Consider the following 26366-nt stretch of genomic DNA (forward strand, 5'->3'; position numbering starts at 1 on the left):
TGGAGATTCACAAATATATTTACACTGAAAAGTACAAAGTTGACACAGATCCAGATTTACAGATACAAATTTGTTTGGCTCAGACATGGATTCAGATTTACAGATATAAATCACTCTGCATTTATTTGTGAATTGTGTTTTACAAAACACGAGTCAAGTGACATTTTACGAGTCATCTGCGCCCTGCATTTTCTGGATTTTGTGTGAAGCAGCACAGTAGAAGAGTCTCAAAAGTATCCACACAAATACATGGAAATTCACAAATATATTTCCACTGAAAAATACTAAGTTGATTAACAAATGATGATATACAAGTTGCAAATTACAGGCACAGATACGGATCCAGCTTTGCGGATACAAATTACTCTGGTACAGATAGGTATCCAGCTTTATGGATACAAATCCCTCTGCATATATTTGTGAATAATATTGTCTAAAAAAAACATATTATTTGTTTTTGTCTAATTTGACAAAAAGTACAGCTTATTACATCTTCTAGAGGAAAATAATCATCTCTCCCTCTGTGAGGTGTGTGCTGTCATAAATTCTCATATTTAAATGAAATAATTATTTTTGTGATCTAGTTGCTACAGTTGTTGCAAGAAGTGGGCTGCTGTGTGTGTCAAAGTATTGGACTTGGATCAAGTGATGAAGTGAGGTGTGCTCAGCTCTAAGTACTTGTGCAGCTTGTAAGTGAATCGCTGTCGTGTGTTTGCTTTCAGCTGTTTTGGGAGTCATGTTTGGTTACGCAAACATTTCCTGTAATGCTGCTTCATATTAAAGCTTTTAAATGACCAAATAATGGTAGAGTTTTATTATGAAGAAGTTATAGAAAATTAAACATGTTTCTAACTGAATTAGCAGAGCAGTTTTGTACCAGCACACGTTCAAGCAGGTAGCCTAGTTGGGGTGGAAATGAAAACACCTGCCCCACTGTGTCAAACCAAGCACAGCCAGGAGGCATAGGGGAAAATAGCTAATGAAAGATAGTATTCAACCAACTAAACTCTGATTCCAAAAACGTTGGTAAACTGACACAATAAAAAACAGCATGTGAAAATTTTGTAATATATCTTTTTTAACATTAGGCTTCAAAGACAATATTTAATGTTTTACCACATCAACTTAATTGATTTTAGTGAATATCTGCTTAATAATTTCAAGCTAGCAGCATGCTTCAACAAGTTCAGATACGGACAATGAAAGACCATGAAAGTTGTGGAATGCTCCCAAGTTTTCTAGCAATCAGGGCTGTAATTTTGCACATGGTGTTCATGCAGTGATCAAAACAATTTGCAAACAAACACACAGAATGGGCCCTTATAATTGTAGTATCAGCAACACTTCAAGTAAAGATTTTATTCAGCTTGTTCTGATATGGAATGTTTTGTTCTGTTACTTTTCATGTTTCCCACCCAATAGGGTCGAATATGAGTTAATGAATACCCTCAATAACTCATTTTTAATATTCTCCAAATTACGTGACAGCTGGAAATAAAACATATGATGTGTTTGGGTATAATTTACCACTTAATGATACATTTGTTCTGAGTGGCAGTAGCAACATGTTAAAACTGGCAGGACCTCATCTTTTTTTTTTTTTTTTAATCAGCTCATTTGCACTGTTGCCTGTAGTGTAACTTCATTAACTACTCATTATGAACAAGTAACGTCATGGGAATAGTTGCGTTTTTTTGCAAAAAATACAGCACCAAAGAGTCTTGGAGTTAGGCACACTGGATTGTTCGATTTCCATTTTCTCTTTTCAGACCTCAGTGTAAATACTTGAGAGAGAGAGGAAATGTTGTCATCCAATGCCATTGCACGATAATGATGTAAACAAAGCTGTGTCGGGCAGCCAACTTTCACTAGGTCAATGCCTACACTGAGCCTCACTGTCATGTTAGTTGTGATTTTCCTCTTTGCTTAGTTCTGCTTAGTCTTCCAGTTTTGTCCCCTATCCCACTAGGCAATCCGTTGTTATTGTCAGTCTCCTCCGTCCTCGCTGCCATACTCTTTCAGGGCTATCATACAGCTGAGTCTTTCATCACTGTCCACACATTTGTCAGACTGTCCTTATTTTGTACAGATAAAGGTATGACTGTTTTGTCATCAGTTAGTGAGACTAAATTGGAGTTTTTCCTGAGAGTGTCTGTTTTTATGTAGTTACGTGTGACTGTGTGTGTGAGCAGGGTTACGGTTTGATGGCCATATTTATTATCGGTGGCGACCTCATGGGAATCGGTAGTTGGGTTGCTCGGGCTGGCGTTGCCGCGACGACAGCAACAGCACAGTATTCTGGCAACAGGCTTGAAAATGGCTCTCTGCAGTCCATGGCGGGCACTTTCGCTTACAAAGCAATAGAGAGCTGGGTCAGCAACGCAGTTCAGGCTGGTCAGCAACAATGACAGGTGGTAGTAGTTAAATATTACTAGAAAACAAAAATAGAGGCATCATGGTTAAGACACATAATTTTTCAGCCTGAGTTAGTGGACTCGTTTGTAGAAAAGAAAGTGTACCTGTGATGAACTTGCATTCCCGCTCCAGCAGGGTGCGTGCTAACAGGAAGATGTGGTAGGGGGAGAAGCAGACAAGGAAGATGAGGATAGTGCTGCTTACTAACTGCCTGATCCTCGTCTTTTGATCTGGCTGTGTCCCAGCACTCCGACCAACGGCACGAAGGATACACAGGTAGCTGATCTGAACAGACATAATGACAATATAATGACAACAAACAAATGATCGTTGATGTGGCCACAACCACTGGCAATTAGATTATGAATTAAATGGTGGCCCAAATTGAGCGAAAACAAAGTGTGGTACCAACTAGACCAAGATCTCGACAAAGTGCTAGAAGCCACACTAGCAGGGACAGCTGAGCAGAAAGTCAATACTCTCACAACAATAACCTACAACCTGGCAAGGGAGCATTTTAGAATTGAGGAGAAGAAAGTCAACATCAAGTCTGCATACCAGCCAAGTAGAAGAGAAAGGGAAACTCATCGTCTGAGGGAAGAAATCAAGACTCTCACCAAGCTGTTCAAAAGAGCCCCTGTTGATGAAAGGAAAGGCATCAAGGATCTGACTCCAGGAGCGCCTCTGTACTCTCCGAAGAGCAGAAAGCACTCGGAAGAAGAGGAAGGATAGGGAGAACAAAAGATCCCAGTTCACCAAAGACCCCTTCCAATTCACCAGAACACTGCTGGGTGAAGCAAAATCAGGAAGGCTGACCAGCCCCAGAAAAGATATGGAGGCGTTCTTGAGGGAGACCCACAATGACACCTCCAGAATCCAGGCCCTGGATGCCAACCCAAGTATCAACAGCACAAAGGCCCACGGAAAAAGAGCTCAACAGCAGTGAACCCTCCTGGGGGGGAAGTCCAATCTTGGGGTGGTGAAGAAGGCCAGAACAGGATCGCGAACTATTGCTAAGACTCATGTGGCTGCTGACTGTGTATGAAGTCCCGATGACATGCTTTGAAGGAGTGGAGAGGAAGATCAATAAGTACCTCCAAAAGTGGTTGGGAATCCCTCCAAGCTTCACTTTAGTAGGCCTCTACATAAGATCAGGGCAGCTCCTACTTCCTCTGTCATCCGTGGTTGAGGAAATCACCATGGCACACATCTTGTCCAGGTATAAAACAGCACTCACTAAAGGAAGGTACAGGTGCGCCATGAGAAGGTGCTCATGACACTTGCTAACACCTTAGAGCAGGAGAGAAAAAAGAAACGCCAACTGAAAAACCACTGAAAAACAACATCAATTCAGTTTATAAGGGAGGGGAAAAAGCTACCAAAGGCCCAATCATAGGAAATGAAGGTCAACCTGGGAGGAAGACGGAAGCTCCCCCAGATTGTCCAGACAACCCTGAGGCCGGATATGGTACTGTGGTCAGAAGAGGCAAAAAAATATCATCCTCACTGAACTTACAGTCCCATGGGAGGAGGGGTGTGAACAGGCCTTTGAAAGGAAGAGTGCCAAGTACCAAGACCTTCTTCTGCATGACTGCAGGGGGAAGGGATAGCAGGCATGGCTGTTCCTGGCCGGGGTCGGCTGTAGAGGATTCCCTGCTCAGTCAGTGTGGTGCTCTGTGAATGCTCACAGCCATTGCAATGTCAGGAATGGAGAGAAAGGCAGCAGCTCGCAGGATGGGGGAGGCAGCAGAAAGAGCCTCTTGCTGGTTATGGAGCATCGGTAGGGTGTTGCGGATAAGGGTCGTTCACCCAGTGAACGATGGGTACTGCCTGATGACATCAAGTCCTCCTGGCCAAGGCTACATTCACTTAAGGTGAATGAAGGCGAGAAGCATCTTACGTACTTGTAACTCATTCTCACGATTTCCCGAAACTCTTGAGGGTCAATTGCTTTAAAGACAAGTGACCTAGAGAGGTTAGAGTGACAACACAAGCAGGAAAAACATGCATGCCTTTCAGTGGGGTGTTACCTATAAGACTGTGAGCCTTTTTCTGTGCACACTAAAGGCTTATTTCTTTTTTTCGTTTAGTTTAGTTTAGTTTAGTTTAGTTTAGTTTGGTCATTTTCCATTTTATAAAACTACAACTACACTGGAAGAGAGACAAATTAACTTAATGCTTTCTAGCTTCACAAAAACAAATCAAACGAACAAAACAGGACTGAAAAGGTGTAGGCTCAGGCCTTGGCTTATTAAACCTACCATTCAGCATTAATTATATTTTGTCAGCTGGCTTTAAATCATACAGAACAATCAAAGAAAATAAACGGCAACTAAGAATATAAAAGTTTTTATATACAAAAACCCCAAACTCTTACGTACACTGTGATGCTCTTTAACTCTGTTTATATCTGTTAATTAACGTGTGTATGAATAATTTCACTCTTTTTAGATAGATAATCCATCTGCCTGACGCCTTGCCGGATTTTTATTTTAGTATTGTTACTTTACTACAGATGTCTCATGTTTTGATGCATTGTGCTGACCAGCCCAGGACCTCTACATCAAACTTTTTCCCTGTAGGATTGTTATACACCAGCCACTGGACATCTGATGCCAACAGTGGCCTTTAATTGAGACCAGAATGAGGTATACCTGTGCAATAACCATGCTGTTTAATCAGCATCTTGATATGTCACACCAGTCGGGTGTAGTCACTAACACTGATTTTAACAAATATGGGCTCAAAAGTCTAGAGAAATAAACCTTTGAGTGCACAGAAAAACTCTTAGATCGTTATTTCGACTTGTGAAAAACTTAAAAACATACATTTACTGGAAGCCTGATTTATTAAAAGTCAGCAATTCTCTATGGAGATATAGTGCTGTTATTCATTTTCAGGGCTAATGATTCCATCTGTTACCAAAAAACAACTTGCTGAGTTTTATTTTACAGCCCAGGTATCAGTGCTTGAGAACATGAAGCATGAATAGAGGCCTAAAACTGAAACTATTGCTTAATGTCCCTGCATACCCACACGCTATGAATGAATGACTCGGGCTGATTAGACCACTTGTCAGGTTAAAGGTATGCTTGGTGTTGCATGAGTGTAAAAGCATAATTACTACAAAAGAGGCACTTTTAAGATTAACAGTATTTTCTTTTTAAGGTCAAGCTCAATTTCTCAGTGCAAGGGCACTTTTACGATAGCATCAAAATCACTATTTTTAAAACACTAAGAAGGCTCGATACAACATGAAACTTTGCTCGTAGTATCACCAGGGTCTCTACACATGAATACAAGCATTGAGAACATTGTTTGTGTACAGAGTTTGCTAAGAAGATGGTTTTTGAACAACTCACCTTAGCAGTAGCTTGTTCCGCTCCCAGTCGTCATGGCAGCCGAGAAGTATCGATCTCAGAATGCAATGTAACTTTGAGGAGAGTTAAGATGGAACACTACTGTTACTATCCTTGCCATATCTTGCGTGACTTTTCCGGCTTTTTATTTTAGTAATGTTTCTTATATGAGGCTCCTTTTTTTAACTTCAAGGTCAATATTGTTTGTTGCTTAAGACAAAACAACGAATTATCCGTGCATTTATATGGAACTAAGCTTTAGGAGCGGTCCACCTTAACTGTCCTCCATGTTACATTACATTCGCAGATCGATACTTTTCACTGGCAGGACAGCGGCGAGCAGAGGAAACATCTGCTAATACGAGTTGTCCAAGAGCTCTCTTTTTTGTAAACTCTGTGTACACAGACAACGTTCTCAATGCTCGTGTTCATGTGTAGAGACCCTGGTGATACTTACGAGCAAAGTTTCATGTTGTGTCCAGCCTCCTTGGTGTTTTAAAAATTGTGATGCTATCAAATTTTGATGCTAAATAATTTCCCTGTCTGGGATCAAAAAAGTAATTCTATTCTATCATTAAAGTGCCCTTTGCACTGAGAAAATGAGCTTGACCCGAAAACGAAAATGTGGTAAATCTGAATGTGCCTCTTTCGCCGTAATTATGCTTTTACACGAAGGCTTGACTCATATACATTCACAAAAAAAGCCTAGGTTGCATTTTGGCGAGAGTTTCACTTTAAAGTGGATTTGATGATTAAGGTGAACAATAAAGAACAGAACTCAGTTTAAATCAAATTCAGTTTCTGCTAGCTGCAACAGCATTATTAACGCAGACATTTCAGACACAGATTATTAGATGCATAAAAACATTTGTTAAAATTATATTAAAAAAATCAACTCAAATGTGGTAAAAAATAAAATAATAATTTAAATGCTGCTCTATCAAAATATTTTCAGTAAAATGTGATCAATGATAGATTTCTTTAACAGTTAACGCACCGATAGAATGGCCAGTGGGAACATGAAGCCAATAGTGAAGCGGTAGTAGTTGATTGGATACTCCCACGGCTTCATGGGGTAGTGCTCGAAGCACACTGATTGGTTCTTCCAGTCTTGGCTCAGTTCTTTGTGGCGGAAGAAAACTACGCCCACAGCGATCTCTTTCAGCCAGATGATGCCACTAACGAGCCACGCAGCATTCATAGAGCGGAGAGAGGTGAACCTGGAGACAAAGAGAGAGAGAGAGATTGGCGTTCAACACAAATTGGTAAAACTGTATAAATACTTAGGAGCAGTGGTGAAAAGTTGACGGTACCTGTATGGTGAATCCAAATTACCTTAAAGGATGGACCACAGCCAGGTAGCGATCCAGACTGATACAACACAGGAAACCAATGCTAATGTAGATGTTCTCATAGAGCAGGAACCCACACAACTGACACAACCATTCTCTGTGACGCCAGTCATCATCCTGAAACAACGACCACATAAAACTAGACTCTAGATAGATGTACAATACGTTAGGTAGATGACATGTGGACAACCTGACTATAACGTAACGTAAAACAGGTTAAAGACCTAACCTTATATAGCCTACATTTACTTAAACATCTTACATTTTTTGATGGTTTTTACATTAACATATCAGTGGCATTTTAATTAAAAATGTGATGTGAGCAGCAACAATAAGACAACATGAACTTCTAGCTTCATTAGGCAATGTAACAAAAAACACTTTCATTCAAGTTGTTATGTTATGTTGTTACGACATTTCATTAAAGATTGATGCCAAAATCATAACACAACCACACAAAACATAGTAAGTTGCTAAAGCTTTAAGTGCAAACTATTTTAAGCTACACTTAATCATGCTTAAATAAAGCAGGGAAGTGCAACTATAAAGAACTGTATTCTGACATAATTAGTTTTTTTTTCTGTCTTTTAACAATACAAAGAATTCCTAATTTGTTATTCTAAAAAGAGGCACTTGAGCCAAAATGACATAATCCCTAAAAGGAATGAAGGAATTAAGCAAATCACATAAATAGAATGAATGACTGATGGGTAGTTTACCTGAAAGATGTACTGTAGCCACAGTGGAAATGATGCCAGATATAACAGGTCAGACACAGTGAGGTTCATTAAATAAACACCCAGCTCATTCTTCTGCTTCAGCTGCGCAGCAGCGTGGTACAAAGAGTACAAGTTGGAGGGTACACCAATCTGGAATCAAGATTATTTACTGTGATTTTAATTCTCTGACAATACACTGCCTTCCTTTTTATGACTTGATTACTAAATCACGACTTGCTCAGACAAACCTAGACAAGACAATCCAGGTCCTACATTTAAAGTTTCAGGCATCCAATACATCTGGACATGGCAGCTTTGGTATGGTTATGGTGAGGAAAATAAAACATGCCAAGTTTGACTGAAGGTAAAGATCATAGTTTGGGCAAATAAAATATGGCAGTATTGGGTTAGGGTACAAAAACTCTTGATTGAGGTTAGGGAATGATTGTGGTTACGCATACTGAAATAGTAAACGTTAATCACATGTCTCTGACAGAACACAAGCTCTTGTCTTCTGCATGGAAAGTAGGACTCATGCCTATCTGCCTCCCAGACCACCACTCCTCACAACTTAAAAGAATAGACAATCTGATGTAACAATCTGCAAAATGCATGCAAAAAAGCAGTACCACAAACATGACCCCCGATGATGCAACATAAAACAGTGAGTCATGCTGCAAATAGCACACATTAGCTGAACTTGCCCTATGAGGATGTGTGCTGAAATATATTATCAAGGAGGAACCAGGCTTTTTAGACGTTGAGATATGACTGCTTAATCGGTCACACTGACCTACATTTGGAAACAATCAAATATCTCATTCCATTAAATCTGCACCTTCATAAAGTATTTGACATGTACACATACTTACCAATAATACGAGGATGTACACAGAGGAGAAGAGGTACTGGTGGATTTCATGGCTGATGGTGCAGTTCATCACGTCTCCCTCAGACATGGTGAACGCCATCCCACCCCACTGGCCTCACGCTACTTCGTGTTTAACATGCACACACGTGTGCTTTCAGACATGTTTACACATGCATGTAACAACACACAAATCACAAACAGATCTTCTTGTTGGTTGCAGCTCTCCCAAATTGTTCAGTGTTTGTCATCTTGGTTGGTTGGTCCAGCTTAACTGTGAAACACAAAAATAATGTTGCTTGTTAGAGATAAACGGTCTAGGCCTACTGCATATGAGATTTAGCTGTTACTGTGATGCGTTGACACAATGGCTAGATGCAGAGCCAGTGTTGGTATTTGACTGACAAAAAGCAGCCCAATCAAATCAACCTGCCTCAGAGTCCTGTACGGGACTTATTTTGCAAACTTGCATCCGCCCGTACCCGCCACACTTAAAACCGCATCTGACCCGTTTTCCAACAGTAGCACAAATTACACTCCGCACCCGAGCCGATCTGCTGTAAATTTATACCAACGCCCGACCCGCACTCAAAGGAAAATTAGAGGGATGCAATTTTTAAAAATGTAAGTAAGCCAGCGTGGGGAATGGGAGTTCTGGGAGGGCGCAAGCACGCCTGGATAAGCTAATAGGAAATATAAATGCTTATCATTTTGAAATGCAGGCATATTTTTGTAGATGTGTGGCTAATAATGATTCTTTTATTATTTTTATTTATTTATTTATTTGTTTATTTATTTATTTATTTATTTGCACATGACACCTTAAAAATGACAATCGCAAAACCTGCCCCGCGCTCCGCTCACCCGTGTCCAGTGCCAGCCCTGAGATATTTGGTGCGTTAGGCCAGATCTTAGTCGGCGCCCCCTTGCATCGCAGTCAGTTTCACAATCAGTTTTCATGGATTCACACAGAAACTGCATCTATGTATTCAAAATTTGTATATCTTTTAAGTAATCATACAGCATTGGTGCTGCATGCTGCACATCAGGAGAACTGAAGAGTAAAGGACCACAGATGTTATAGCTCAGGAGTGATGATGACAAGGATATTACATGTCTCTTGTTAATGATGGTAGCCAGGTTCTAGTAGTTGGTAGAACGGTGATTTTTGCCGGATACAACTAGGTGCAGGGGGCAGCAATGCTGGCTTTGTCCTGAAACTTTTTCAGCTGTTCTGGGGTTGCTTGATGTTGAACTGTTTGGCTCTTGCTTCCAAGATGGCCATCTTTTAAGTTTTGTTTTGCCGTGTCTGCTGTCGTTTTGTTTTGTTTTTTGCTTCAACCTAATAAATCTCCTGATGATCTTTTCTTTTACTCCACAGCATGATGAAAGCCTGCTGCATTTGGAAGCTCCGTGAGGGAGGAACCAGTCTTAAACAGTTCCTCGATGTAGTAAATGACATCACAGGCTTCTTCTTGGGAGGAGTGGCAATTTGTTACTTAACTTCCCTTGGTTTTTGCATTGTTTTTCTTGTTCTCTGCTCTCTGTTTTTAATTTAAACAATCTTAAACTTCCCAGTGGTGTGGTATTTGAAAGTGTGTGAAAGTGCAAATGCATTGTTTGAATATTACCTCACATATTCTGTTGTTGTTCAAATCTTTGTAGGTGGTTAAATTGCTCCTTCTGACTTTAGCCACCCCTGCTTTTCTCCTGTGTTTGGTGAAGCCATACGCCTATCTACCAGCGACTGGAGCGTCCCCATGCAGCACAGTGAAGACTGTATTCATGACAACATAGCGGAAAGGACACAAACAGCTTGACATGCTGATCTGTTTGACTTCTTTAGATACTGTTTTTAAGGAATTCATTGTGGTATGAAGTGCATTGGGAAAAACAAGACTGTGATTTATTATGCATCTGCAGCGCAAGTTTGGGATAACCAAGAATAGTTAACAAATAGTGATAGAATTCCATTTATTGTTAGTCTGCCTCCCTAAAGTATAAAAAAAATAAATAAATAATTTAAAAAAAGATTTTATTGCAGTACAGGTTTAATGTTAATGGAGTTCACAGCAATTAACAAAAGCGCATATACATTGATGAGAATAGTTAAATAGTGATAGAATTCCATTTATTTGCAATGAATTAAAATCAAATTTGCCATGGATTTACGATTAGAATTATTATCCGATTATCGTGGTTTTCCTGTTTTCTATTGCCCGCTACGCATTTCCCGGAACTTTTGGAGCAGGTGTCACCAGCCTTTTCGAAACTGAGAGCTACTTCATGGGTACTGAGTCATACGATGGGCTACCAGTTTCATACACTCTTCTGAAATAATTTTTTTTTTTCCTCAGTTTGCCTTTAGTAATATATGATTATTAATGATTGACACTCATCTATGTGACATCACTGATCATGTTAATGATTTCTCTCAATAATTAATCAACAATGACTTAACAAGGTGGGAAACAGACAATATCAATATTCAATTTTCATTTTTAGAACAGGGCTGAGTGCTACTCATGTGGTCCTCGGGGGCTACCTGGTGCTAGCAGGCACCATGTTGGTGACCCCTGTTTTGGAGGCTACATGGACCACATGATCAGCCAGCGTTTCGAACTTCTATTGTTGCCACTCTGTGTCTGAGCGACAGCGAGATCCTCCCAGTGACACTGGCAGGTAGTAGGCACTGCAGCAGCAGTCTGCGGCAACCACTGGCATGTCCATGGCATCTCCTGGCACCCGCTCGGCAGTTCAGAAACGCAAGAATAATATGAACACAGGGAAAATATAAAAAAAAGATATATTAATATTAAATATAAGAATAAGAATTGTACATTCACATTTACGCTACGGAAAAGATATGAATAGAGATAATATTATAGGATAATAAAGATAATATTTAGAAGTGCAAAACAAAGACAAATTGGTCAAAACTGTGTCAGCTTAGGGATTTAAAAAGGGAAAAACTATGGAAAGGGGAGGTGGACCCAAATGCAGTTACACATGGGGGCAAGGGTGAAGGGGAACAAAAGGCGAGATTTAATTTAAAGCTGATGGCAACAAAAACCCAAGGAGCATCGAAAAATTAATCAAGGACAAAAACCAAAGTAGCAACGCAACAGCAAAACAAAGTAGCAAAATAAAACAGTTCAACAAAGTGCAAAGAAAAAGGCAAAGTACAAATTAAACATGGAAATCTCAAAACCAAAACATACCAGACAGGAAGAGCATGGACAGGAGCATGGACAACCAATGACAGAATACAAACAATGACGGACGAGGAGTGAAGGGAAACGCACAGACTAAGTACACAGACACTGATTACAAGACGAGGAACAGGTGAGGAGAGAGAGGAGGAAGGAAGCCAGGTGAGATAATGAGGGGGAGGAGCACAGAGGCACAGACCAGGAGGGAACAAGACAACAGACAGAGGGAGCCAGAGGGGAGAACATAGGAGAAACTTAAAGGACAAGAGACACAAGAGGGCATGGAAATTCAACAAGGGAAATAAACAGGGAAACTTAAAGGACACATGAGGGCATGGAAAAACAAAACATGACACAGGACATGATACAAAGACATAAATCAAATACAAGAAACAAAAAAAACAGATACCAGAACACAAGACAAACAGGAATCATGACACTTTGTACATTAAAATGTGTAAACAAGTAGAGATGCCACGGACATGCCACAGGTTGCCGCAGACTGCCACTGCAGTGCCACTACCTGCCAATGCCGGGTGCCAGGAGATGCCACATGCAGTTTCTGTGTGAGTGTATAAACATTGATTGTGAAATTGACTGCAATGCAAGGGGGCGCCAGCTAAGATCTTGCCTGGGGCACCAAATTTCTCAGGGCCATGTAACAGGTCAAGGAGCAAATGTTCTCAGAAAAGATGGCATACAGGGGAAGATCTTCACACTTGAAGGACTGCACATGGGCAGGTATCTAAAGTCATTAGTGGTGTGTTTTTCCGATAAACACCACTTTCAACAATTTGTGATTGTACAAACGGCATGTAACGTGCACACACAAGCACTCTAATCACAATCACATTTATTGCCAAGCAGTTTTTCACCATTTGAATTTTTGTTTTGGTGCATAACAATAAACACAGCAAGTACAAAAATGTGAAGAAAGATAAAGAGCTGGTACTTCAAGTCAAAAGCATGAATAGATAAGAAGATGAAAAAACATGTCATATAAACACTAGGACATATAGTTTTGTCCAGGAATCTCTAAAGTTTTCAGCATTCAAAGTGTATATATTGACACTCTGCTGAGGGCAGTGTATGTTCCCTAAAAATATCTAATCGTGTAGCTCATCTACTGCTTTACAGGCCAGAATTTGAGGACGACATTTAGAGCAATCAGATCAGCTGCTGGGACTAGTCATTGTATTGCATTATCTCAAACATGTCTGAATAAAGTCTTGAAAATGATATGCATAAACAACCAACCCATTACAGTTCTTACACTTTACATGATGACAATAATAACAACTGAACTAGGCAACACTCTTGTTTATTGAATTTTTTGGAAGACATGCAAGTAAATAACACTACAAAAATAGTGTACCTTTCATCATTTAGACACTGCCTGGTTGTTTTTCTTTTTCTTCTGCGGTCTGCCTTTCTCCCTTCCTTTCTCCCTCACCTGCTCCTCCCTGTGTGTGTGTGTGTGTGTGTGTGTGTGTGTGTGTGTGTGTGTGTGTGTGTGTGTGTGTGTGTGTGTGTGTGTGTGTGTCGCTCTGTGGGCATGGCAGCCACAGCAGCAGAGTGGCACAGATCAGCTGGTAGCATACCGGCTTTATCTCCCTGGTCTCTCCACAACTTTGGTGCTAGATTATTATGTCCCATATGGTGACTACACAGTGCCGCTCTCCAGTATTTGTATATTTCCAGTACTTGCCAGCCTTGCCTGCCTGCCAACCAGGTCCTCTCCTCTACTCCTCCCTCTGGAGATTAACTACAGGTCAGTGTTGGCAGACAAGGATGTTGGTGCTGTCGCTGATTTGACATTGATTGTCCTGTAGAAACAATGGCACAATTACATATCTGACAGTAAATACAGCTTTTCAGAGCTAAATATATTCACAGGACATAAAAGGTACATTTCAATGTGTTTACGGGCCACATTCTCTCTCAAAGACAAACATGACTGTTATGTAAAAAATAAAGGGTCTAGGGTTATATAGGTAATGGGAAGCTTATGTGACAAGCGAGTATCTGAAGGGAGTGGAAGGTGTTTTGTGTGCAACAATTATGGTCAGCGTTTCCCACAATTCTACTGTGGTCAGCTAACAGATCATGAATTGAAATGCAAAGTTTATTTTGTTAAAAAATGTCTTAATATGTAAATAGTCTCAAGCAGTAGGCTAACATTTGACTGTTAGGACCAGTATTTGAAGAATTTTCCTGGTGCAGAAAATGAAATTGTGCCATTCTTTTTTGTATTGTATCCCTGCTAAAAGCACATTCATGCACATGAAGCAAACCAACATGATATTAAAGAAGGACATACACTGTTTGCACAATTATCAGGCAAGTTGTATGTTTGAGGATTAATTTTATTAATGAACAACTATACAGTGCTCTTGGTCAATCCAAAAATCCTAATAACCCTTAAACCTGAATATTCAAGAAAGTGAAAGTGAGGTTTTGGCTTTCTTAGGAGAAAACCTCTGTGTGCATGATTATTTGGCAACTATTAGTGTGCAGAATTATTATGCAACTAACTGAAAAACTAAAAGTTTCTCATCTCACTTACTCATTTTTTTCTGTTAAAGTGCAAATAATAAACAACTCAACATTTAAAAAATAAAAAAATAAAAAAAAGTGACCAGTATAGCAGCCCTTCTGTCCAATAACAGTCACAAGCCTTCCATTCATAGAGAAGGGACCACAAGTTCTCAGTAGGGTTTAGGTCAGGTGGGGACTGGGGCCTGTCATTACTCTTGAATCTTTCAGGCCTTTACTGGCTAGCCAGGCAGTGGAGTACTTCAATGCATGTGATGGAGCACAGACCTGCATAAAAATCTGGTCTTCTTGAAAGATGCAGACTTTTTCCTGTACCACTTCTTAAAGAAAGTGTCTTCTAAAAAGTGGCAGTAGGTTTGGGAGTTGCGTTTGAGTCAATTTTCAACCTGAAAAGGTCCCACTAGCTCATCTTTAATAACACCAGCCCATACCAGTACTGAACCTCCACCTTGCTGGCATCTGAGTCCAAGTGGAGCTCAGGATGGAACTCTCATCTCATCAGTCCATTAAATCTTTGAAAAAACGCTTCAAATATTTCTTGTCCCAGTCTTGATGTTTCGACATAAGTGTCTTGTTCAGTGGTGGTAGGATTTCAGCCTTCCTGACCTTTGCCAAGTCTCTGAGCACTGAACACATTGTCCTTCTGGGCACTCAAGCTAGGTTGCAGTTCTGCAATATGACAGCACTGGAGGATAATAAGTTCCTAGAAGCTTCACCTTTGATTCTTCTCAAATCTTCGGCAGTTAATTTGCTTCTTTTTTTCTCAACACGTTTCTTGCGATCCTGTTAAGTATTTGCAACAAAACTTTGATGGTTCTGTGACCACACCCCAATAACATAGCAATTTCAAGAGTGCTGCATCCCTCTGAAAGATTTTTTTTTGACAATTTTTGACTTTTCAGAGTCATTTAAAAAAATGTTTTTTTGCCCATTTTCCCTGAGGAATAGAAGCTGCCTAATAATTATGCACACCTTGATATAGGGTGTTGATCTCCTTAGGCCACACCCTCCCTCATTACACAAATACACATCACCTGATAGGCTTAAATCAAATAAGCATTCCAGTTTATACAGCTTGAGTTGGAAAATATGCATAATAATATAATATGGTCAAAATACTGACTTGCCTAGTAACTGTGAACACAATGTATGTATATGTGAAATGTTCTATCAAAGGTACATATTACATAAATAACAGTGGTATGATCCATGTTGCTATCAGCATTAAGTTACACTCACCTGTCAGACAGAGACTCTGCAGAATCAATGGAAACATCTCGGCATGGCTCTGTCGTGAACTGATGGAACTGAGTTTAGGGCCCTATAATTTCCGCGATCACGGAATCACGGACGGAATCGCGGAATCGGCCGATTAAAACGGAATCTACTTTTCAACGCGGAATATCGCGGAATTTGACATAATTTGACTCCACTGACGTTTTCATCTGGAGGAGGAACGTACGTCTGGGGAAAACTGCATGGAGGGAAGCACATCTGAGTGACACAACAAGCCCCTTGCACAAACTGAGCCCCTCCCCTTTCAAAACAATGCAGGCATGGCGAAGCGGCTGCCAGCGGCTCCGTCTGCATCTGCGAAAAAACTCCACGCTAACCCCGCAGTACAGAGCCGAGCGGTTCCCAAACGACTTTCATGTGTCAGGTGAACTGTTATTGTGCAGATTCTGTCAACACTCCATTGACTGGACACGAAAAAATACATGCAGTGACCACATAATGTCAAAAAGTCATGTGCGAAATAAGGAGAAGTACAGTAATGCCGGCAAGACCCCTACAGACATGCATTACTGCGTCTATATTCAAGTCATCAGACTCAAGAAAAGAGTTTGTTGAAGACTTTGTGGCTATGGAAAAGATGACAAAACTGCGTCCGTTTCTATTAAAGCACTGCAAACAGGGAGGAGCACTACCTGAAAATGTCAGCAGCCTTCGCCAAATTCACCTCCCCCGAGTGTTTGAACAACATATCTCCTCTGTGCTCCAAAAGATCCGTGGGAAAAAGTACTCCGTTGTTGTGGATGAGACCACTGATGCAAGAGACTGCAGCGTCCTTAACATAGTCATTGGTAAGTTAATGTGAATTTAACAGCCTGTAGTATTACGGTCATCACTCATATCAGTTTGTTAAGTGAATTATGTGCTAGAATTTTTAACTTTTATTGTTACATGTATAACAATGTAATAGGATAACTGAATATAGGTTTTTTTTAAGGATGATTAATAGGTAATGCATCAGAATCAGAATACAACTGCTTGATGTAAATCAAGATGTGAAATTGTAATAGAAGTGGAAATATTGTCCATTTCCTTTCCCTATTTTATCTTCTTTTTTTATCTGATATTTTTTATTAACATTTTCAAAATAAAATAATCACATCAAAATCATATCAGCACAGCCATATAATATTTATTATTATTATTTTTAATTTACGTCAATAAATGAAACAGACTTTTAGAACTACATATGCAAGCTAATGTTTGTTCTTTTATTACAGGAGTTGAAAACCAATACTTTCTTGTGGATCTTGTCTTCATGGATAGATGCAACTACTCAACAGTTTCCCAAGCCATACTAGCCTCCCTCCATAGCAACAGTCTGGATCTGAATGATGCCTGGGCAGTGGTCACAGATAATGCAGCCTACTGTCTGAAAGCATACAGGGAAGTCCTGAAAGGAGTGATGCCAAACAGTGTCCATGTTACCTGCCTCTGCCATATCATCAATCTGGTGGGTGAGACCTGGCAGCATTACAAATACTTCTCTGATGCTACCTCACTAGTGACATGGATGAGATCTGTCTTCTTCAAGAAGCCTACCAGAAAGCGAAGATGGGTGGCCTTCCTCATTAACAAGGAGTGTGTGCAGGCCAAGGTTCCTCCTGAGGCAGTGTGTTCCAGATGGAATAGCTGGTTTGAGGCTGTCAGATATCATGCAGAGCATGTTCACCTGTACAGACAGTTTTTGTTGGCAGAAGAATCAACAGGTATGGCAGTCAGGAACGTCCTCAGCCAGTTGGAAACAGAGGAGAAGGTGCAGACACTCACTCTCAAGCTAAACTTCATCTCAGAAGCCTGCTCCAAACTGATGACATCCCTGACCATCCTGGAAGGAACCCACAGACCCACAGCAGTGTCTGCATACAATGTCATGGAGGATCTTGGCTCCTACCTTATTAATGGAACAGCAAAAACATGTGGTTATGGGCCCAAGACTGATGAGCACCTGAGGGAACTGGGGGTTCAAGAGAAGAGGAACGTGCTGGATAATCTCCATGATGCCTTTCATTTGGCTTTCACAGAGTTCTCAAAGCACTGGGACACACATCCAGCCAGAGATGTGTACAGGCTGACCAGGGTCTTTGATCCCAGACAGGCTCCAGCTATGGAAAAACAGATCGAAGCCTACTCAACAATGAAGCCCATGGCTAACCCATCAGCAGAGCTCAGTGAGCAGTGGATGGCCTATCAGCAATGTGTTTCCAAGAAGCCCCTGCCAACTGATATGGACCTTGCAAACTACTGGAAAGGCCTGAGTGCAAGATTCCCAAGAGTTGCAGAGATGGCTATGCCCTTCATCTACTTCCCAGTCAGCTCAGTTGATTGTGAGCGGAGCTTCAGTAAATACAAAACTCTTCTCACAGACAAAAGAGAGACACTCACTGAACTCAACACTAAGAGGCTGGCGATCATGTATTTCAATGGTGATGTCGCTGATAGGTGGAACACTTGAAGTAATTTATGTGGACTAACTAGTCCTACAGCTTAAATAGCTTGTTTAAGTTACGTTTGAAGAAGTTATGTTATGTTGTTGTTTGATAACTCAACTAAAGTTTAATTACTTGGTGCTAGTTTTTGATGCACTTTAATGTACCGTATTGTACTTTATTGAGGAAATGTGTTTTTTGTCTCCTCAGTTTATTACTTGCTGCTTGTTTTTGATGCACTTTAAAGTACTGTATTGTATTGGTACTGTATTGTGGAAATGTGTTGTCTGTCACAACAATAAATTTATTAAGTTAATTTCTATTTTATTTGTGTACATTTAGTCATTGACATTAAAAATACACAGTTTTTGGTAGTAAAAGGTAAAAAAAAGGTATTCTAAAAAACTATAATGGAAAAAACGGAATTTTAAAAAATTTAAACGGAAAAAACGGAATTTGGGAAAAAATAAAACGGATTTTATAGGGCCCTATGAGTTGATACCTCCCTCCCATAACTAAAGGACACACAAAAAAACAACAGCATATTATATTTGTACAACGTCTAGTTCAAAGTCACAATGAATGTCACATAAATAACATCTAATGACATCCGCATACAACTACGATGCAAACCATATTGACAGCTATATGCAATCTCCCCATGACATCTGAAAAGTGGACTTGGCCTTTCACACGTGTGGCACATAAGAATTAGTCCGGCTCTCATATACAGCTCCCAGGGTAGCAGTGCATGCGTGAACACTGTTATATGGATTATATCCACAGTACATGTTTATGGCGGCCTGAGTGCAGACGGTGACATTACATGTAAATACAGTTCATGCATCAGTCAATCCATCATAGATAGATAGCTAGCATTAGCTACAAGCTGACGATGCTAATGATGTTAGTGCTGAGCTAATACATGTAACAGAGACATGAGGAGCTAACATTAACTACACTGACTACATAATGCAGAGTAATAATACATTTCATTACCTGTCAACAAAGAAACAGCTATCATGGCGTCCATTTTCAGGCCTTCTTCTCCATCAGTTGTCGCCACCGTTGAACAGCCACTCCAATATCGACTCTCGTTTCATCTCTTGAGCTATCCAACTTCTTTTTGTTTGTAGTCTTCTCGAGTTCTGTTCTTTTCGCCCTCTGTTTGGAAGTGCAAACTGCTGTAGGTAGGTACGGCTAGTAATGAAAAGTGTGTCTGTACTTTCCCTGCTATTCTTGTCCTTAAACAATGAGCTCATTCCGTTCCAGCAATGCGATGGATGGATGGACTCTGGTCACACGCAGCGAGTGATGGGCGGAGTCAGTGCGGGATGGGAAGGTAAGGACAGGTTGATGGACAGGTAGGCTGTCCACACAATATCTTCTGGCTGCTAAAATGGATTGGATGAAGTTATTACAGCCCTGTCGCTGCCACATAATATGGATATTTTCCCCAAAGCATTTTATATTTTCATTGCTGTCTGGATGTTAATAGATTTCATACAAATATATTAAAAATGCTTCTGAACAGAATTACCAGCCCCAGCTTTGAAGTATTAATCTCAAAGATTTTCAAGTCAAGAAATATCTGTTAAATCATTATCTATCACTGAATGAGCTAACACAACGATGACTGAGCCTATGGCCCACTGATGAGAGCCCTTGCATTTGCTGTAATACCAAAGATGTACACTGGGTCTCAGTGGTGACTTCCCCAGAAAATATCACAAGTGGAGCACAGTTAATGACACCTTCACCCAGCATTGGTCAGCTGGCCAGAAAGAGCAGTTGGAGTTGGAGAGAAGTCGGTTCCACGCGACATGTCCTAGTCTCTGCTAGAGTTAGGAATACACTGTTAATGTTACTGTTAACAGTCTTGCCCTAACAAACAAAGAAAAGACCAATAACAGCTGACGATGAACAAAAAGTGCAAATCCATGCGGTGTTATTATGGAAGCATGGCAAAACATACAACTGACTGACGTCACACAAGGCAGCACTGGATTTAAAACTACCACTTTAGGAGGGGGAAAGTGGGTTAGGAGATTGAGATCAGAGAAGTTTCTTGCTATATGTGGACTATGCGGGTGCATAGGGCTCCCGCACCACTAGGGGGGCCCCTTAAGTTGCAAGTCCAGTTTCAATATCTGAGCAGTGACCCAACGGAAAAGGTGTGAGTAGTACCGGGCACTTGACCCACTGATTGGTCAGATCTGCTCTCTACTGATTGGTCAGATCTGGTGTCTACTGTGCCGCGCTGCTATGACGACTAGTACTACTAAGCAAGGAGAGCCGCGACGAGGCGAGTTGCGCTGAGCTGCCGGCATCAGTCATTTACGGCATGGCATCAAAACGAGCCTAATGATCTGGTTCAGAGAAAGGATAAAAAGAAAAACTAGATGAACGCTCACAGGATAAATGTAAGGTTTGCATTCATTGTGTGGGGTGGAGGGGGAGCTAATGCCAAATCTTTAGTTAGCTTAAGAAAAAGAAAAGATCCCATCAGTGACCTCCTTTAATATGTCCACCTAGACATATTAGAGGGCTCAACAAATGTTAATTTTCCAATCCAATCATGCATTATCTAGACACTATTTTCAAATTGCAGACAGCAGGTCTGACCTTAACTTGTGAATGGGATATTTTTTAAGCACAATTGCAGTACAACTGGAAAACAGATCACAAAGGGGGCAGTGGAACTGACTGCAGCATGTTGTGCAGCATTCCACTGCAGGCTTTCCACCACGTGGAATAATTGAATGATGCATCTAAAAAGGATATAAAATGCGTAACGTGTTTGAATTATAGTACATGAGCTTCAATTCAAATTAATGTATACAGCCTGCAAACTTGGATTTTCTTTGCTTACAGGTAAAATCGCCACTTGCACCAGGTATTGTAAATGAGGCCTTACTTATGGAGAGGAAGTAATAATGACTACAAAAATAATGCACTACGGGTTAAAGCTTGGCTGTCTCACATATCACATTTGTAAGTTCAGAAAGACACGTTTTCAACTTTGTGACGATGCCCAGCTAATGCAAGGAGAGTTTACACATTTTTTTAATAATGTGATATACAAATGTGAGCAGTTACTTTTTGTTATGCACTAAAAACTTAATAATCCCAAAACAATGAGGAGACTGCTGAATGTGGAGCAGGCAAGAAGGAACTTAGGAAGGCCTGAGCCTGAGACATTGCCTGCATTTAAAAGTAAATAGTTACATATAACTTTGTAAATTTCAAACATGTTTTGCACACATTTAGCAAACAACAATTTATATTTGCATTATAAGTAATAAAAATGGCTCTATAAAAACATTAAAAATCTAACTTTTTCCTACTCAGATTTTTTTCTTTTTTTGTGTGATTTTAGGTCCATTGTGTTAATACAGTACGTCAAAATGAAAAAAATAACTGTACAGTCACACATGTGAGGTTGTGCTGAAATAATGACACCAAGCAAGGCAAGGTAAATAGTTTCTGAGGCGAAATATAATGGCAAAATCAAAAATAGTTCGAAAACGGCCAATTACACCCTGGAATATTGGATTTCACAACAAACCTAAATATCCCCAACGTCCCACTTCAGACACAGCCTCATTTGGCCATCCATGAAAAAGCTATTCAACCTCCCACCTGTCTATAGGAATACATACTTCCTACAGGCAATGCACTAGTATCATCAATTAGGCAAAAGTAGTCCACTTGGAATACCCTGTTGAATATACACAAAAATATTCCTTCAGTATCATATAGTGCTCATCAGTTTATCTGTGCTTATTACTCTAACAAGTACAAAAGTAACAACTTTAGAAGTGGGTGCATATTTTAAAGGGACACTGTGCTGTATATTGCAAAGTTTAAAATAAAAGCAGATTACAAATTTCTGCATTAGTGTAACATTCTTCAATTATATAAGATCTATTTTGCTAGGTAACCTGAGGAGTTTTGTCTTTGCAGGAGGAATTCTGAAATATTTTAGAGCCACAGATCAGGAAGCAGCACAGCCACCTTCAGCACCCACGATGACGAGTTTCAAAATGTTTAACAATTTAAAAGAAGCATTTTTGAGGAACACTGCATGAGTTTCATCTATTGACATCTAGGATCACCATTGTTTACCTTGTATTATCATTTTCAGTTCAACTTGCTTGGGTAGGTCAACTTAAGATGTTTGATTTCAAATTGAGAGAGGTTTTCACGAGTCTGGCCTGTTTTCCTCTTAAAATGTAATAGACTGTTGCATCTTTGTGGATCACCTAAAAAGGTTAGGAATCTATCCATCACAGTTTGACAAAATAGGGGCCCCTGAACAGCATCTTGCACAGGGCCCCCAAAAAGACAGAAACAGCCCTGATTGAGATCTACCTTTTAATGAATCACATCAGATCTTCAGTCTAATGAGGTTCATTTGATTTTTTTTCATTTGATTCAATGGTTTACAAGTCGAATTTCATTTTGCTTCACTGTCACCTTCACATTTTGAGATGATTGCAGTTAACAGCACAAAACATGTAAACATCTCAGAATGACATCCAATCAAACTGCATGGCTGGACACCAAGGGAGTATAAACTTCTTCTCTGGGTAAAGTGAACCTCTAATGTCATCCATGTATTTGATCAGTCAGTCAGTCAGTTAGTTACAGTAATTATAAGCTGAAAAAGTATGTTGCTCTTCAGCCACACATCAGTCAGTCAGTTAGCCTGCGAGGTGGAAAGTGGTCCACCAATGAGGTGAACCTGCAGTCATCCCTAGCCTGCAGTCAGACATGGGTGTCTGAAGTGCACTCTTCCTCATTAGCACAGCTTCACACTGAAACACTGCAATATTAAGATGAATAAAGTGATGAAGCTTTATCGTTCTTATTTCTAATAGCGAATTCATAATATTCTTGTAACTCTTATAACTGCAAGAACCTGCATTTGATGGACCACAATATGGAGAAATGAGGTAGGGGACAGTGGTGTAATTTGTGCCAAGGGGCAAGTAGTGCCACCCCTGTTATCTAGAAAACCATAGAAGAAATTGGTCATGTGACCACATAATTTTTAAGACACATCCATTTCACTCATCCTGCAAAGAAGGGAGACACATGGCAGGTAAGCACATTTAAGTTCAAAAAACATTTTTTTTCCCTCCAAAGTAAAATTTCTATGATCGAGGTTTTTTGATTGCTGTGTTCACACATGTTGTAGTGCTTTAGTAAGCTACACCATGAGTCTATACAGTTAACATGATGCTAGCTCAAAACAGCTGGAGGATGCATTTTTTTCAAAATGGTGGGCTAGGGGTGATTTGTGCCAAAGGGCCTGGGGTAAGTTGTGCCAGTGGCACAACTTAACCCAAGTTATGATTATTTACTATATATTACTTTATTGTATTTTATTGTTATTGTACATTGTATTCTTATATTTGATCAGTAAAACTATGTGACATTCTTAATTTTAGACCAAAATCCATCATGCCACGCAAATACAAATGGAAGACAGACAGGGTTTAAACTCCTCTTGAGGAGCTGGAAAGAGCAGTGAAAGAAGTGCAACAGGGGAAGACCATACGTCAGGTTGGAAACGAGATGATATATGGATAAGAAAAAGATAGGAGAAGTAACAAAGCAAAGCTATGAAAGAAGTCTTCACTGAGAACATGGAGGAAGAGCTAGCTGACCATATTATGACACCAGCAGCAATGTTTCATTGCTTAGGTGTCATGAAATGCCGTGAACTGGCTTTTGAGTTTGCACTAAAAATTAACAATGACATGCCTGCCAGCTGGACCAGAGACAAAAAAAAGAAAGTTAGATCAAGTATAGGCTACTGGATAGTTATTTGGAGCCGATAGCTTCAACTTAGCCTAAATCTGAATGTGAACTGCAATGTGCTGATAAACTTTTAACCTTTTCTAGGACCTGATTTGTTCAGCGCCTTTAAAGCATGCTACCATATGGCATGCTTTTACAGTGGGGCAAAAAAGTATTTAGTCAGCCACCGATTGTGCAAGTTCTCCCACTTAAAAAGATGAGAGAGGTCTGTCATTTTCATCATAGGTACACTTCAACTATGAGAGACAAAATGAGAAAAAAAATAATAATAAAATCCAGCAAAACACATTGTCTGATTTTTAAAGAATTTGCAAATTATGGTGGAAAATAAGTATTTGGTCAATAACAAAAGTTCATCTCAATACTTTGTTATATACCCTTTGTTGGCAATGACAGAGGTCAAACGACTTCACAAGATTTTCACACACTGTTGCTGGTATTTTGGCCCATTCCTCCATGCAGATCTCCTCTAGAGCAGTGATGTTTTGGGGCTGTCGTTGGGCAACACGGACTTTCAACTCCCTCCACAGATTTTCTATGGGGTTGAGATCTGGAGACTGGCTAGGCCACTCCAGGACCTTGAAATGCTTCTTACGAAGCCACTCCTTTGTTGCCCTGGCTGTGTGTTTGGGATCATTGTCATGCTGAAAGACCCAGCCACGTCTCATCTTCAATGCCCTTGCTGATGGAAGGAGGTTTTCACTCAAAATCTCTCGATACATGGCCCCATTCATTCTTTCCTTTACACAGATCAGTCGTCCTGGTCCCTTTGCAGAAAAACAGCCCCAAAGCATGATGTTTCCACCCCCATGCTTCACAGTGGGTATGGTGTTCTTCGGATGCAACTCAGCATTCTTTCTCCTCCAAACACGACAAGTTGAGTTTTTACCTAAAAGTTCTATTTTGGTTTCATCTGACCATATGACACTCTCCCAGTCCTCTTCTGGATCATCCAAATGCTCTCTAGCATACTTCAGATGGGCCTGGACGTGTACTGGCTTCAGCAGGGGTACACGTCTGGCACTGCACCATTTGAGTCCGTGGCGGCGTAGTGTGTTACTGATGGTAGCCTTTGTTACTTTGGTACTTTTTACCCAGCTCTCCGCAGGTCATTCACTAGGTCCCCCCTGTGGTTCTGGGATTTTTTTTGTGACTGTTTGAGGTTGTGGACAGGTGTCTTTTATACTGATAAAGAGCTCGAACAGGTGCCATTAATATAGGTAACACTAGAGGACAGAGGAGCTTCTTAAAGAAGAAGTTACAGGTCTGTGAGAGCCAGAAATCTTGCTTGTTTGTAGGTGACCAAATACTTATTTTACCAAGGAATTTACCAATTAATTCATTAAAAATCCTACAATGTGATTTCCTGGATTCTTTCCCCCTATTCTGTCTCTCATAGTTGAAGTGTACCTATGATGAAAATGACAGGCCTCTCTCATCTTTTTAAGTGGGAGAACTTGCACAATTGGTGGCTGACTAAATACTTTTTTTGCCCCACTGCATATAGCATAATCGTTTGTGAGATTAAAATGGTTTGTTTTACTTCAATTATCAATGGCACAATTTACCCTGGTGTATTCTCTCTAATGGCACAATTCACCCCACACCGGGGGCAAGTTGTGCCACAAAACCTATTTATTATTATTATTATTATTATTATTATTATTATTATTATTATTAACCTGGCTTTAAAGGCACTTAAAGTAAAAACTGGCACACATTACCCCACTCTCTCCTACATGCAGTATCCCAACTTTTCCACACATGGTAACCCTGTATCCATGTAACACCAAGCTCCCAGTACATCAAACCAGTACAAATAAAATAGTGACATTCAAATGTACTCAACAAGCAGCTGTTCTGTCTCCTACAGCTTCACACTGAATTTACCCAGTCAGTGATGGGAAACGTTTGTGTGTTGCTAATTCCAACACTGTTTGTCCCCCCCCCAACAGAAGCTGACATGACATTATGGTTAAGATAAGTAAAAATAAATACATAAATAACACAGGAGTGAATAGCTTGTATAGGTATTCTAACCATTTCCAAATCTGTCATCATTTCCGTCATTCTATCTCTCTTCGAAGTAAAGAAACGCTCGCTGTGATGTTTCATCAGCTCCAGGGTAATCCACACTCGGAAGGGATCCGCTGACATGTCACTTATGAATAATAATAAGTGTCACTGATAAAAGTAACAAAACGTTTTGATTGGTCCGCTTAGGCAAACACACCGAGACATTCCACTGTGGGAAGTTCAAGAAGCAGTTGTTTACCAATTCAAACGAAATAAAGACGTTTCTTTCTTACCGAATCCGTCCAGTGTGTAGGTCTG

General features: G+C 40.2%; 2 protein-coding genes and 1 long non-coding RNA gene across 11 annotated transcripts; 2 read left to right on the forward strand and 1 right to left on the reverse strand.

Annotated features, from left to right (window-relative positions):
• Positions 1-26366, reverse strand: LOC119034324 (ovarian cancer G-protein coupled receptor 1). 8 transcript variants are annotated; one of them, XM_037125202.1, is made up of 8 exons: positions 15721-15954; positions 13527-13751; positions 8718-8987; positions 7846-7995; positions 7110-7243; positions 6772-6994; positions 2520-2700; positions 1-2431 (listed from the first exon to the last, which is right to left on the reverse strand). In XM_037125202.1, the coding sequence occupies exons 3-8, from the start codon at positions 8814-8816 to the stop codon at positions 2028-2030; spliced, it is 1191 nt and encodes a 396-aa protein (XP_036981097.1). In that variant the 5' UTR covers positions 8817-8987; positions 13527-13751; positions 15721-15954; the 3' UTR covers positions 1-2027. The 8 variants fall into 8 exon arrangements, with proteins under 8 accessions (XP_036981097.1, XP_036981096.1, XP_036981101.1 ...); XM_037125201.1 differs by lacking the exons at positions 13527-13751; positions 15721-15954 and adding exons at positions 11259-11461; positions 11935-11986; XM_037125206.1 differs by lacking the exons at positions 13527-13751; positions 15721-15954 and adding an exon at positions 26342-26366.
• On the forward strand, positions 2294-5289 carry LOC119034325. Of its 2 annotated transcripts, none has more exons than XR_005079536.1 (2): positions 2294-2411; positions 2548-5289. It is a non-coding gene; the product is annotated as an uncharacterized LOC119034325 (long non-coding RNA). The 2 variants fall into 2 exon arrangements; XR_005079537.1 differs by having other exon boundaries at positions 2551-5289.
• Positions 15978-18525, forward strand: LOC119034323. The gene is made up of 2 exons (XM_037125200.1): positions 15978-16565; positions 16995-18525. Exons 1-2 carry the CDS (start codon positions 16229-16231, stop codon positions 18227-18229), a joined length of 1572 nt encoding a protein of 523 aa, XP_036981095.1. The 5' UTR covers positions 15978-16228; the 3' UTR covers positions 18230-18525.

Source organism: Acanthopagrus latus, chromosome 16 (genome assembly GCF_904848185.1).
Source record: "Acanthopagrus latus isolate v.2019 chromosome 16, fAcaLat1.1, whole genome shotgun sequence".
Classification (NCBI taxonomy): Eukaryota; Metazoa; Chordata; class Actinopteri; order Spariformes; family Sparidae; genus Acanthopagrus; species Acanthopagrus latus.

What these genes read in the sequence shown, in the direction of transcription:
- LOC119034324 (XM_037125206.1), bottom strand. Translation starts at nt 8,816, where the DNA reads ATGGCGTTCACCATGTCTGAGGGAGACGTGATGAACTGCACCATCAGC. An exon ending in TGTACATCCTCGTATTATTG is followed by an intron (nt 7,996 to 8,717) that starts GTAAGTATGTGT and finishes TCTTGATTCCAG; the next exon opens with ATTGGTGTACCCTCCAACTT. An exon ending in GGAATGCAAGTTCATCACAG is followed by an intron (nt 2,432 to 2,519) that starts GTACACTTTCTT and finishes TTTGTTTTCTAG; the next exon opens with TAATATTTAACTACTACCAC.
- LOC119034323 (XM_037125200.1), top strand. Translation starts at nt 16,229, where the DNA reads ATGTGCGAAATAAGGAGAAGTACAGTAATGCCGGCAAGACCCCTACAG. An exon ending in CGTCCTTAACATAGTCATTG is followed by an intron (nt 16,566 to 16,994) that starts GTAAGTTAATGT and finishes CTTTTATTACAG; the next exon opens with GAGTTGAAAACCAATACTTT.